Source organism: Leishmania panamensis, assembly GCF_000755165.1.
Source record: "Leishmania panamensis strain MHOM/PA/94/PSC-1 chromosome 4 sequence".
NCBI lineage: Eukaryota > Euglenozoa > Kinetoplastea > Trypanosomatida > Trypanosomatidae > Leishmania > Leishmania panamensis.
Window position 1 is genome coordinate 350,999 of NC_025883.1, and position 13,133 is coordinate 364,131.

At 60.3% G+C, this 13,133-nt stretch overlaps 6 protein-coding genes across 6 annotated transcripts, besides 2 other annotated features; all 6 read right to left on the reverse strand.

The window, feature by feature from the left end:
- Positions 1-877: 877 nt before the first annotated feature.
- Positions 878-1,549, reverse strand: LPMP_040970 (hypothetical protein; the record flags this gene model as incomplete). The annotated part of the gene is made up of 1 exon (XM_010705440.1): positions 878-1,549. One exon carries the CDS (start codon positions 1,547-1,549, stop codon positions 878-880), a length of 672 nt encoding a protein of 223 aa, XP_010703742.1.
- An 823-nt stretch (positions 1,550-2,372) lies between these two features.
- LPMP_040980 (hypothetical protein) lies at positions 2,373-3,218 on the reverse strand (the record flags this gene model as incomplete). The annotated part of the gene is made up of 1 exon (XM_010705441.1): positions 2,373-3,218. One exon carries the CDS (start codon positions 3,216-3,218, stop codon positions 2,373-2,375), a length of 846 nt encoding a protein of 281 aa, XP_010703743.1.
- A 1,305-nt stretch (positions 3,219-4,523) lies between these two features.
- On the reverse strand, positions 4,524-5,492 carry LPMP_040990 (phospholipid/glycerol acyltransferase, putative; the record flags this gene model as incomplete). Its single annotated transcript, XM_010705442.1, has 1 exon — positions 4,524-5,492. The coding sequence occupies one exon, from the start codon at positions 5,490-5,492 to the stop codon at positions 4,524-4,526; it is 969 nt and encodes a 322-aa protein (XP_010703744.1).
- Positions 5,493-5,727: 235 nt separating this feature from the next.
- Positions 5,728-6,185: a repeat region.
- A 1,249-nt stretch (positions 6,186-7,434) lies between these two features.
- Positions 7,435-8,502, reverse strand: LPMP_041000 (phospholipid/glycerol acyltransferase, putative; the record flags this gene model as incomplete). The annotated part of the gene is made up of 1 exon (XM_010705443.1): positions 7,435-8,502. The coding sequence occupies one exon, from the start codon at positions 8,500-8,502 to the stop codon at positions 7,435-7,437; it is 1,068 nt and encodes a 355-aa protein (XP_010703745.1).
- A 476-nt stretch (positions 8,503-8,978) lies between these two features.
- Positions 8,979-9,499: a repeat region.
- A 633-nt stretch (positions 9,500-10,132) lies between these two features.
- Positions 10,133-11,542, reverse strand: LPMP_041010 (hypothetical protein; the record flags this gene model as incomplete). The annotated part of the gene is made up of 1 exon (XM_010705444.1): positions 10,133-11,542. One exon carries the CDS (start codon positions 11,540-11,542, stop codon positions 10,133-10,135), a length of 1,410 nt encoding a protein of 469 aa, XP_010703746.1.
- Positions 11,543-12,095: 553 nt separating this feature from the next.
- LPMP_041020 (hypothetical protein) lies at positions 12,096-12,518 on the reverse strand (the record flags this gene model as incomplete). Its single annotated transcript, XM_010705445.1, has 1 exon — positions 12,096-12,518. One exon carries the CDS (start codon positions 12,516-12,518, stop codon positions 12,096-12,098), a length of 423 nt encoding a protein of 140 aa, XP_010703747.1.
- Positions 12,519-13,133: the final 615 nt, after the last annotated feature.

The following is a 13,133-nucleotide window of genomic DNA, read 5'->3' on the forward strand; positions in this document are numbered from 1 at the left end:
CTAACTCTTCGAGAAGGTGTGCGTGGTGGATGGTCCTCAGAAAGTGCCGTCGAAGCACGAAGACGAGAGCGAGAGAGAGTCGGGGCGGGGGGGAGGGGAGAAGCGAATGGACCCCAGAGTTCAAAGCAGTATAAGACGGGAGGGGCAGTGCGTGTGTGTGTGTGTGGGGGGGGGGGAGAAGCGACGCTGTCCGGAGCAACCCCCTCCCTTTACCCCTTTCGTGTGCCCACCGTAGCTTTGTACGGCGTGCATTGCTGATATCCGCGTGTGACCATCTTCGCCAGACATGCTCGCACCAAATGCCAGTGCATCACGCTATAGCCGTGGCAAAGATGACGATCCCCCCATCCTAAGGCCGCCGTCAGCTCTCTTCAGCTGACGCACACGTACCCACGCCGGACACGTGCCCGGCGTGGGTACGTGTGCGTGTTTTAAGTGGCCCCCTCGTTTCACCTGTCCTTCTTCAACACAGCAACGTGCGTGCGGGCGGTTGGCCGGTTGCTGCGACAACAGAGCAGCACTGGCAATAAGGGCGGACTACACTTCTCCCCCGCTTACGTCTTAGACGATGTGTCATATTACGCCGATCAAACATATCCCCCCCACACACACACACATGAGAGAGAGAGAAGGGAAAGGAAGGGCGGAGGTCAACGGGAGTGCAGCAGAGCGTTTCAGCACGAGCAGGTCCTGGCGATGAAGAGAGAGAGAGAAAGGCGGCACGAGGGGGTGCGGGAGTAGGAGTGGGAGTGGGGGGGGGGGGCGGAGGGACGCGGACCGGCGCGGTAGGTTGAAGAGCGCCTCTTCTCCTGTGCCCTCTCCCGTGCCCTCTCCCCTAATTCTACACCCCCCTCGTGCCCTCAGCCTCTCCCCTGCGCTACTTTTTCCGCTTGCGAATTACGTAGCGCTCCACCGCGGCTTTGCCGCCCCTGTCGTGGAGGCGTGAGAAGGTGTCCGCCGTCGTCGCACGCTTCACCTCGGCGCGCTTCGGGAAGTACGGCCTTGCCTTTATTCCGGCCTTCACGGCCGCCACCTCCTTCCGGAGGAGGTTCTTCTTCACGCTGGATCGCCGGTCCTTGACAGAGGCATCGCGCGTCTTGGACACATACAGTTGTGAGGCTCGTTGAAGCTGCTCGAGTTCAGCGTAGAGCCGCTGTGGCGGTGTGAGCTTCATCTCGCGCAGCTCGCGCTGATGATCCTCGCCGAAGACCTCCTGCTCGTAGTCAGACAAATCATAGTCATCGAGGTCCTCGCCGACCTCCTCCAACTCGCAGCGGCGAATGACGCACCTCAGACACTTGATGCGGAAGCGCCGCTCCTCTTCCTCCTTTGCCTCCGCCTCGCGCAGGAAGCCGTAATGTTGCTCGAACGCGCGCTTATCTGCGCGCCCAAACATCGGATCAAAGCGTGGGTCAACGCGCCACTGCGCCACTGCCGACTTCGCAGCTGCTGTGGCACCAGTGCTGCTGGTGGGTCCATACAACGACGCCGTCCGAGGCGGACGCCTATGCGCGTCATGAGCCGGCGGAGGGCCGTCGCCCTTTTTCATTGAGGTGCAGCTGACCGTGTCGGAGAAGGGAGAAGCCGCACGGCGCTCGCCTGTTGCCGCGGCGTGGAGGCGTGTATGGTGTTGTATGCCCTGGTGAGTAAGAGGCGGCAGCGAAGCAATACGCCGCAGTTCTAGAACCGAGAGAGAGAGGGAGAGAGAGGCCGGTGGAAGAGCGAGAGAGATCAGCGGGCGTGACTGTGCCGATAGGCTGGAGATGTGGGGGAAAAGAAGAGTGAGTCTTCAGCGACTTCCGCTGACATTGCAGTCGTACGTCGCGACTATACACAGCGGTGCCACCGCCTGCGCTGATACGTAAAAGCGGTCGCGCCAGCATAGCGTACCGTGGGGCTAGAGAGAGAGAGAAGTCGCCACTCATACATCTTTTCCCTCGTGTTTGCGGCCGCATTTCCCTCAGTTTCGAAGAGGTAAAAGAAAGGCGCAACCCTCCCACATACCGCCGAGCACGGCGAGGAATGTCGCTGACCACCGAGACGGCAGCACCGTGGTGAGAGGGGCAGGGGCAGCAGATCCACCTCATAGGCGCAGAAATAAACAGCCACAAGCAGAGGGGGGGAGACAGTGACGCCACACTTTCCCCATAAGAAGAGGAGAAAGGGGGTGCAGGAGAGACCCGCTTCACACCCTCCCACACGCACCCACTCACGCACGCGCACAGTCCGTGCATTTCCCCGCACATCCCTTGCGTGATGTTCCAGCACGCGGGCCTTTTCGTCTGCTCCTCTCTTCGTGTCGAGCGTACGTGGAGGAGGAGGAGGGGCCGAACCATTTCCTTCCCCGGCTCTTGCCATAACCGATACGCTCTCTACTTAAGATCCTCTTCAACGTCTTTGGCCATCGCCTGCGCGAACTCCTGCTTCAATGCACTCTCACTTTCACCGCGTGTGAGGCGAGTCTCCGACACCGGCGGGGTTACGGTGGCGGCGAACATATTGGGCCCCTCTCTCTGGAGGCCCCTCTCTTCCTCATAGGGATTCGCGCTTGACTTGGGGTTGCTGATCGCCGTAGGCTCTTCCCTGAGTGGCGAGTCGCCGAAGTTGTACTCGCGGTATAAGTTGGCTCCCGCCGGCACGGCAAGGGTCTCAGCCTGCCCACAGTTGTTGGTGGCTGAGGAAGCCGGCGCTGGGACGGACGCTGCCGCTGGCGCGGCAGAGCTCGATGAGCCGCCGCCGTAGTACCGCTGGAACTCCTCCTGGACGCGCCTCGCCTCTGCCGCGTCCTCGAACTCGGGCAGGCCCACCCCCACGCCCACGAGTAGCATCAACACGCCGAGTACAATTGCGACGACGCCGCCGACGGTCTCAATGGTGCCGTTGCCGAGCAGCAAAATGCCGAAAAGGATGTAAAAGATGCCACGCGCGCGGTAGTAGACGAGGAAGTAAAAATACTTCATCCACTTGTACACGACTCTGCGTAGCACTGAAAACTGCCGCAGCTCTGCAGAGAGGCCGAGCAGGCTGAAGATGAGACAGTACACATTCAGCAACACCACATTCGGGGAGTAGATGATCTTGATAAAGCTCAGGATGATGCCCACAAAGGACAGCACGACGACGGCAAGCGACATGCCGAGAAAAGCGCGTGGCCAGTTGCGCACCCAGCACGACTGATTGGCCTGCGCCCGCGACTGTGCGCTGTGAGTCGTGAACATGGCGACCGCTGTGACGGAGAGGCACGGGGAGACACGGGTGAAGAGTTGTGGTGACAATCCGAGCCGGAGTGACCTCTGCTCCGCTTTTTTCTCCCCTACCGCGCACGCGAGGGGGCGGGAGCACGCCGATGAAAAAGTTCTCGCTTTTCCCCCTCGCTGCTGCTTGGCGAGAGAGCGGCGGGGTGCACTGGCGACTGTGTGTATACCGACGGAAGGGATGTAGACTGCCAGGAAGCAGCAAAGAGAGGGGCAGCCCCAGAGGCAGTGGTGAGAGCGAGGAGCGGGGGAGGAAAGAGAGCTAGAGACATGAGTCATAGAATGTCGAGGAAAGGGAGAGGGAAAGGTGGAGGCGAGCCCAGTGGCTACAGCGCACACACACGCGCGCGCGTGTGTGTGTGTTCAAGTCGCTTAGCTTTCCTTCTGCGCCCACGTACATCAGCTATCTCGCTCACCGTTGGGGAGCTGCCGCGCCGACCTTCAAGTAGCGGTGAGCACGCCTGATACGCTAGCACCGAGTTGGTACACGTGTGCTCTACTCTTTGCGTTTCTTTCTTTTCGGCCCTTTAAGTCAGGGGTGGGGTGATGGTTGTCGAGCCGATTATGATCTGGAAGAGAGAAGGAACTCAGGAGGACAGCGATGTGTGCGCGCTGAGGTGGCGCGGGAGCTGGAACGCCCCACTTGGCGAAGCGGGCAGGGTGTGGGGAGAAGAGAGACACCATCCCCCAACGATACCGTCAAAGAATAGACAAATAAAACAGAAAAAGCCTTGAAAGAGGGGGGCGGCGGCGGCGGCGGCGCCGTGCCTGCGAGCGCACCATCGTCATTCAAAGAAAGGCCCTCCTCGTCACGCTGGCGAACACACACACACACATGAGCGATATCAACGGTGTCAGTGCACATGCTGGAGCGAAGCCGAATAGCCCTGTGCCAGCAAGCAGCCTAATATCCCCCTGGCAACATCATGATAGGTGACAGTAGGGAGGGAGGACGGGAGAGGTAGCCGACGCACAACTCCCCCACACACTCTTGCCACCAACAAAAGGCTAGCGAGCCACAAAAATGAAAGGCCTGTCGTCGCCGCGCACCGTGCGTAGCAGAGCGTGCGAGGGGTGGGTGGGGGAGGTCCATGCAAGTGAGCCCACCCAGACGGCGATGCGCTACAGTACCCGGCTCCTTCCCATAAATTGCGCTCTCCTTCCGGTATCGATTTGGTTTCTCTCGCATACAGCCACCTGCTGCTCGCCCACCACAGCTCACGACGCACTGACCTGCAGGGGGAAAGCAGTGCCCTACGTCACTCTTCATCAGCTCTGCTTCTCCTTGGTTGGAGCTGGTACCAAGGACACCCTCGCCTTTGCCTCAGCGGTCACGGCGTCCTCGCCTTCCGCCTCGTTAAGAACTTCGTTGTAGACCCTCTGCATGTGCTGCTGCATCCGCCATGCCACGTCTTTGCTGGAGTCTCTGTCATAGTCGATGAGAAAGCGGCCGACGCGTATATGCAGGTCTGCTGGCATACCCCCGAGCATTGTCCACCACGGCCACGTCTTCTCACCACCCACATGGACCATGTAGTAGACTTCCATGCGATGCTTGATGATGGTGGCGAAGGTGCCGTAGCGGAACGTCAGCAGCACCTGCGGGTGTTTGTTGATGGCGCCTTCAGGGAACACTGCGAGGCTGCCACCGAGGCGCAGGTGGGCGTCGATCGCCTGCTGCACCTGCGCTTGCCGCTCCTTGTCCACCTCAAAGCTACAGGCCGAGTCCGACTTGAAGTACACTGGAAAGTGCCCGACGCGGTCGAAGATGCCACCGAAGATCGGGATTTTGCGCAGCGACGACTTCATCAGTGTGCGCGTGTTGAGGATGTGCCTCAGCGGTGTCAGTACAATGAAGGCGTAGACGTCCCAGAAGGAGGTGTGATTGCCGACGTACGCGCAGTTATGCAGGGGAATGTCCCTCCACGATAGTTGCCTGCACTTCTCATCACAGTGAAAGCGGAGGCGCATGCGGATCTGCGGGTTAAGCCACGACACCGTGCGGAAGGCTAAAACCAGCGGTATGATGCACAGACGCTGCACGTGGTGTGTTGGCACACCGAGGCGTCCCAGCTGCGCAATAACCTTCGTCACCGCTGACACTGGCAGAATCGTGAAAAGGTTAACCAACAGAAACCATACACGCATGAGCTTGACAGGCACAAAGCGCCGAGCAAGTAGTACGTACCAGATCGCGAAGGCAGTCCACAGGACGAGGGTGGAGTTGCTGATTATCATGACTGCGGCTTCCCTCTTTCCGTTGCGTTATTCGTAGAGCGAGAGGGACGGCACGAGTGTGGGAGTGTGAGAGACAAAACGAGCGAGCGTTTGTAGAGCGCAGACCGACGAAGAAGCGCACTGCATACACACACACACACGTACACGTGCACATGAACACTGAAGGAGAGAAAGGAGGAGAGACAAGGGACGTGTGTGAGAGGGAGTCGAAGAGCACGAAGACTCTATCGTTTTCTCCTAACGAGTCCAGCCCTTTTGCCACGCAGCACATGAGGTCGAGCTCCCCCACTCGGTCACCACCCCCCGCCACGGCCTGTCTCGCAGGGCCCATCGCGCGGTGCGAGCCAGCCGTAGACACACGCGCTACGGCAATGCGCAGACTCAGTCATCGAAGCACGGCTCCTGCGTCAAACTCTACCCCCCCCGCTCCGCAGGTCACCCCACAGACGCTCCCACTGTGCCGGCCACCACCTGGTACATCACTTGGGGAGTGGGGCAGACTCCCCAGACCAGTAGGCAGAGAGGGTCGGGTGGGATGCGCTCGAGTCAGACTCACGCAGTGTCCATCACACGGATGGCACAGACGCATTTGCTGTCGCGGGTCGCTCCGACGCAACGCCACCCAGGACCTCACCGCTGACACCCGTAGCGATGCATCGCTCTGACCTCCCCTACGTTGTAGGTGCTTGACCCCCAAGCTGCCAGGCACTGCGGTATCCCCTCCTCCGTCATCAGAGAGAGGGAGGGGGGAGGATGGAGAACATAGACAGCATGTAAGGGGGGCTGAAGCAGATATGCCTGGCCCGTCATATACTCGACACCGATTGTGCTCAGGGAACGCGCGCATGCGTTCATGCCTGTGTCTCTCGTGTTCTGCATCTCTCGCATGCGCGTTGGATTGCAGAAGTGGTGCGGAGGTGCGAGGAAAACCTGAAGAGGGAGAGTGGAGGTCGCACATGGTGGCGTTTACGTGTACTCAAACGCCTCAAGGACGTCTGTTTGCTTTGCAATGGGCGTGCTGGCAAGTCGCTGTGTCGGTGGCGTGAATGAGCAACGCGGCGTTGTCCCCCGCCTGTTCCCCTCTCTTCTGCCGCTTCGTCGCCACGCCAGCTGGCTCAAGAGGGGGGGAGGGCGGGGGGGGGGGGGCCGAATAAGACGACGCCTCTGAGAGCGCTGCGAAAGTGCTGAGGTGCAGCAGAATAGCGCCCCACATCCCCTCATAGGGGGGGGGGTGTGTGCACGACGCGGGAGCGCGACTCCGCACGAGTACCGGGCGCTGTGCACGTGCGATGGGGTGGGGGTAAGTATAGAAGACGAGAACATGAGCGCTGCACTGTGTGTGTGTGTGTGTGTATTGTGGCAGCGACCGAGGGTTGCTTCATGTGTCCTCCGGCCTGCCCTCTTCCTCCTCCTCCTCCTCGTCACTCCTCCCGTTATTCCTGGCCGTGCACCTCGGCCACAGACTCAAGAGCAGCGGTGGGGTGGCGAGGAGAGCCATGCTATAGCGCAGTACAACTCAAGGAAGAAGCGGAACACGCTGACAACAGGCATCGATGCACACCTCTGCAGTTACGCAGGTTGATCAAGCACCGATCAACGAGCAGCCAAGACGATCGCAGCCGCCGGACAGCATCAGTGCTACGAAACTAACGTTGAAACATCATGCAAGGGTACATGAGAGGGAACGAGGGAGGAAGGAGCAAACTACATACAAGCAGAGAGGGCGAGGTGCCGGGCGGTGGGTTACGAGGCGCTGGACCCCGCTAGAGCAGTGGGGTGATGAAGCTTGTACTTCTCTGTTCGTGCGTCTTCGACCATTGGGCCACAGACACATCTCGGTGTTCTTTTCCTTCTCGTTACCCTCACGCCCTCGCACACAACCACACCGGTCAGATGCCGCACAACAACGCAATTCGCTACTCGCGGAGGCGTTGTGGCCGCTTTATGCCGTCAAGGTTGCCGCATGGGCTTCACGAGCAGCGCGGAGCGGCTTAACGCTCCGTATGATCGTCTCCTTCGCCTCCGACACCAGACCCCTGCGCCGCCGCTCCGCCTCCTCCGCGGCGGCCACCTCCGCTTCGATCTCGTCCCGCACCTCCTGCATGCGCTTCTGCAGCCCCACCGCGAGGCTTTTGCTGGAGTCTCTGTCATAGTCGATCGGGTAGGCACCAATGCGGATGTAGATGTCGGCCGGTAGCCCACCGTAAAGCATCCCCAACGGCCACGTCTTCTCGCTGCCAACAGAGACCATATAGTAGACTTCCATGCGATGCTTGATGATGGTGGCGAAGGTGCCGTAGCGGAACGTCAGCAGCACCTGCGGGTGTTTGTTGATGGCGCCTTCAGGAAACATTGCGAGGCTGCCGCCGAGGCGCAGGTGGGCGTCGATCGCCTGCTGCACCTGCGCTTGCCGCTCCTTGTCCACCTCAAAGCTACAGGCCGAGTCCGACTTGAAGTACACTGGAAAGTGCCCGACGCGGTCGAAGATGCCACCGAAGATCGGGATTTTGCGCAGCGACGACTTCATCAGTGTGCGGGTCTGCATGAGGTGCGCTGTGGGCGTAATGCCAATCATTTGGAAGGGGTCCCAGAAGGAGGTGTGGTTCAGCATGAAGGCAACCCCAGTGCGGGAGATGTCGTCCCAGCACGCCGGCTTTTCATCTCCATTGGCGTCAAATTTCACGTGCATGCGGATCTGCGGGTTAAGCCACCAGATGGCCTTGAAGGCGTGGCTAAGGATAAAGACGCAGACGTTTTGCACACACAGCCGCGGCACCCCGAGGTAGCGGAGTGGATCAAGTAGGTAGGCAAGCGCACAGGACGGAATCATCAGCGCGGTGGTGGAGAGCAGGAACCACTTCTGCGTGGCCCACTTGGGTACGAGGCGCTGGCGCAGGAGCACGTAGCCAGCGCCGAGTGCGACGGCCAGTAGAGTACCATGCCGGGCGGGCGGCAGGCGTGGCAGACATGCGGCCACATCATGCAATACGCGAGCCACCGCTGCACCCATAATGATCTACGAAGAGAGGGAGGGGGAGACGTAGTGCTGTGCGTGTGTACGCTTGACGGCAATCACCCAAGGAGACAAACGCTTTGCCGCACCGTCAAACCCCCCAAGGCAGGCGGACAAGGTGAGAGCGCCAATACCTCCGGGCTGAGAATTCTCTCACGCCAGGCAAAAAGGGGTTTCCCTCAAGACGAATCAGTAGAGCTCTTGATGAGGAGTGTGCCTGGAGGAAGAGAGGAAGAGAAACGGTGGAGGGAGTGCTGCCAATGTAAAATATGCCTGCGTGTGTGTCGGTGTTGGTGCGAACCTGCGCGTGACTCCGCGAGAGGGAGCAGCAGAGCAAAAATGAAGAGTTGGAGACAATAGGCGGACGAAAGATACAAGGACGACGCTGAGACGTGCGTAAGCTGAGCGAAGAACACGAAGAGAAACGCATCGAGACAAGAAGGGGGGGGGGGGCAAAGCCGTCACTCGTTTTCTCCTAACGAGTCCAGCCCTTTTGCCACGCAGCACATGAGGTCGAGCTCCCCCACTCGGTCACCACCCCCCGCCACGGCCTGTCTCGCAGGGCCCATCGCGCGGTGCGAACCAGCCGTAGACACACGCGCTACGGCAATGCGCAGACTCAGTCATCGAAGCACGGCTCCTGCGTCAAACTCTACCCCCCCCCCCCCTCCGCAGGTCACCCCACAGACGCTCCCACTGTGCCGGCCACCACCTGGTACATCACTTGGGGAGTGGGGCAGACTCCCCAGACCAGTAGGCAGAGAGGGTCGGGTGGGATGCGCTCGAGTCAGGCTCACGCAGTGTCCATCACACGGATGGCACAGACGCGTTTGCTGTCGCGGGTCGCTCCGACGCAACGCCACCCAGGACCTCACCGCCGACACCCGTAGCGATGCATCGCTCTGACCTCCCCTACGTTGTAGGTGCTTGACCCCCAAGCTGCCAGGCACTGCGGTATCCCCTCCTCCGTCATCAGAGAGAGGGAGGGGGGAGGAAAAAAAACGAATGGCCGTGCGTGTAACGATGGGGTAGCCCGCGTGTTTTCGTCACCGAGTGAGCAAAGGGGGGGGGAGGCGAAGGAAGAGACGATAGTGCACGTGCCTGAGGGATGCTGGAATGCTCTAGGGGAGTGTATGTGTGGGTGTGTGTGTATGTGGGGGTCTACTGGGTGGAGGAAGAGTTGACCCCCTACTTGATGTATCCGGTTGTCGAGAGCAGACGTGCACGCGTCCCGCTGAGACTTCTTTGTTTTTCACTCGATGCACACACGCGCCCACACATACACACTTGTGCGAGTGTGTGCGTGTGTGCATCGAGTGGGTGCGCATCGAGTGAAATGAACATTGGGTCACGTAACGAGGCAGACTGGAGGGGGGAGGGAGAGAGAGAGAGAGAGCGACAAGCTGCGAGAGAGGCGCACACAAATAGGAAGTCATCGTGGACGCATCGGCTGCACTGACCGACAGGCACACGCACATGTCCACAGCGAGGCAGCTATGGCCTCCTTTCTCTCCCTAAATGTTGCCTTGACGTAGACGCACGGGTGCGCCTCTTCTGGCAGCGCATGCAGAGACGCTTTGCACACCCAAACACACTCTGCGGTGCTGTCGGTCCGTACTAGGCCACTTCACTCACCTGGTGGTGGCATGTGTACCGAGGTGGCGCTTGACATGGATGAGGTCGAGGAGTCATTGGCACTACTGCAGGTGCTGCTGTGACCTCCGTGGATTTCGTTGTAAATGCGCAGCGCATCCTCGTCGCCATACGTAGGGCCGAGGGAGCCGAGGTTGCACACATGACCGCTGCGTGGCGCCTGTGGCCGTCCCGAGTCTTCGGAGAGGCTGAAGGACGCGCAGTTGGCGTTGTCTCTGAAGCTGCTCCGCACCTCTTGAATAGCGCCTTGCTCGCCTGCAGCTTTCCCCTCGTCCTCGTTTCCACAGCCCTCATCGTCCTCGGACGACGCCTCGGTTAGGTGAGGCGGAAACCGCTGCAGGGCCGGCACGAGGCCGCTGCTGACGTGCGCCATCGTCGAAGGTCGCTCGACTTCCTCCTCAGCGGTCGTTTCAGCAGGAGTGGCATGGGTGACGCTGTCAACCACGGCAGCTACGGTGGATGTCGTCGTAGCCACTCGTTGGAGATGTGCTTTGAGCTCAGCGGCTTCGCGAGTTCGGGCGCGCAGGGCCGCGGAGAGGAACTCGAGTTGTCGACTATTCTCTTCTTTCACTTCCCTGCCCATATCTGCACCGGCTGTCAAGTGCGCCGGAGATCCAGGAAGTGCCTGTACAGGCGGGGGAGGCGAGGCACAACGACTACGAGGGCTTGGGGTCGGCGCTGCTAGCGGCAACGTGTCCTCATCACTTTCCTTGATCGCTGAGGAAGTGTCTGCGCGTCTCTGGTCGGTCGACACGGGATCCACGTGAGAAAGCACCGACAGTGAGTTCCAGTTGCCTCTCGCTCGTTCAGTAACGTCGATAGCGCCACTCGAGCGTTGCGGCGCACTTGGCAATCGGCAGAGACGACGCAGTACTGTCACCCAGGCCGAGGCAGGGGTGAAACCAGCCGCCGTGGAAGCGGGGATGATGAGAAAGGAAACCGACTCGGCTGACGTGGTGGTACCACAGTCAGCGGCAGGCGCAACACAGAGACGCAGGCCACTGTCACACGTCTCGCTCACCCCCGCCGACAGCTCGATGCTGCACGCGGGGGTGAGAGGGACAACAGGATATCCATCCTCCCCTTCGGTCGCCTGGCAGTCATTGCCACGGTGCTCCGATGCGTCATGACGTTCCTTCAGCTGCTGGTCCACCTCGGAGTAAAGGCCACCTGCAGCGTCCTCCCTGAAGCACAGCTGCGGGTGTGGTGAGAGACGCAGCTGGAGTCGTGCGCGATACCGCAGGCCGAGCACTTCGTCGAGCAGCCACACAGGCTGCGACAACAACAGCTGCTGTAATACACGTTGATGCAGCACGTAGTCACGAAGGGTGAACGCCTCGTAGGGTGCGAGCGACGGCGACGGAGACGCAGAGGTGTCGGACATCTCTAAGAGACGCAGGAGGAGAAAGAGGGGATGAGGCGGCGAGGTGTGGCTGCGAATATGAGCTGTGGGCGCGCTTGTGTGTATGCCGATGCGCTTGGCGTTTCTGTGAGAGGCGACAACGAGACGGAGGGCAACCAGAGTGAAGGCTCCAGGGCAAGGAGTAGGGAAGAGAGAGAGGGAGAGAGGTGCAGAAATGGGGCCTAACGCAGGGGGCTAGCGAGATGCCGCCCGTGTGTGTGCGAGAGAGGAGGAAGGGGGGAGAGACGTAATATGAGGAGGGAAGAGGGGTGGGTGGGCATTCCGCGAAGGGCAAGGCGATGTCTCCACTGATCCACCCCTTTCCCCTCTAGGGGGTTGGCTGCCGTCAAGCATACACAGTCATCCACACATTCATGGTCCTACCGGCATTCCACGAAGCACTCGACTCATTCCAGCAGATCTCTCCTCTCCCTATTTTTCTCGCTGCTCCCCGCGTCTGAGTGTCTTCGGACGTGTACGAGAGAGGGAGGGAGGGAGGGAGGAGGGTGAGGTGAGGCGGGGAGTGAGAGCGACCCTAGCGGCTGGGTGAGTAGGAGTTACCCATGGCGAGGAGGAAATTGTCCGACACGTAGGGCAACATGGAGTACAAGAGACTGAGGCGGTCTCGCATCACGTTGCCACTCAGGCCCATGTGCACCTCCGTCACCCCCGTGGCTGCCTCCGCCCACGCCGAGGACGATGCTGAGGCGAGTACATCGGCGAATCGATTTGTCTCCACCAGAAGCCGCAGTGAGGTGGTGAGCTCGTCGTTCGTGAGGCGGGCTCTCACACGTTTGATGTCGTCCGCTGTGACGTGGCTGATGTCCTCCTTGCTGACACGAATAAGGCGGCACTCCAACGGTAGTGATGCGTTGCCATCGCCGTTCATCGGCCACAACGGTGAAGTGAGTGCGGATGACGACCGTGTCCTAGCGGCCACGGAAGATAAGAGCCACATTTGCCGTGAATTCTTGCCAAGGCACCGTCGTGGTTGTTTGCTGCCGAAGGGAGTAGGGATGAAGCGAGGGGGGGGGGTGCGCGCCGAGGAGGAGGAGAAGAATGAAGGGAGGGGGAAGGAGAGGGTGGGTCACGGGGGTCTTCTGCATGCACTCTCCGACGAGGCGGGTTCACACCCACACCCACACACACACACATACCCTTCATTATCATCATGTGGCGCGCGCGCGTTCAAGAGGCTTCGAGAGACGCCCAAGGTGCGTTGGGAGCGAGCTTGAACGTATTGTGAGCGAGCCCGTGACGGGGGTGAGAACAGGAAGGGGCAGAGGGTATCTGCACCGACGCGGCAGTGGCTGTGGCGGTGCTGCTCCCCCCCCCCACCCCGTCGTCCCCCCTCTTTCTATCTTCGTACACCCTCGCTATTGTTTTCACATGAGACGGTCCCCTCATCTCTCCAGGACACCTGAGATGGATGTCAGCGAGAAGAAGGTATGGCGCGTGGTGCGGCCTTAACGAAACAATCACCCGCGACCCATTACGCATGTCACTGTTGCCGCTCCCCCATATTGTGCTGCAGCACAGCACAGCACACACACACACACACACACACAACACA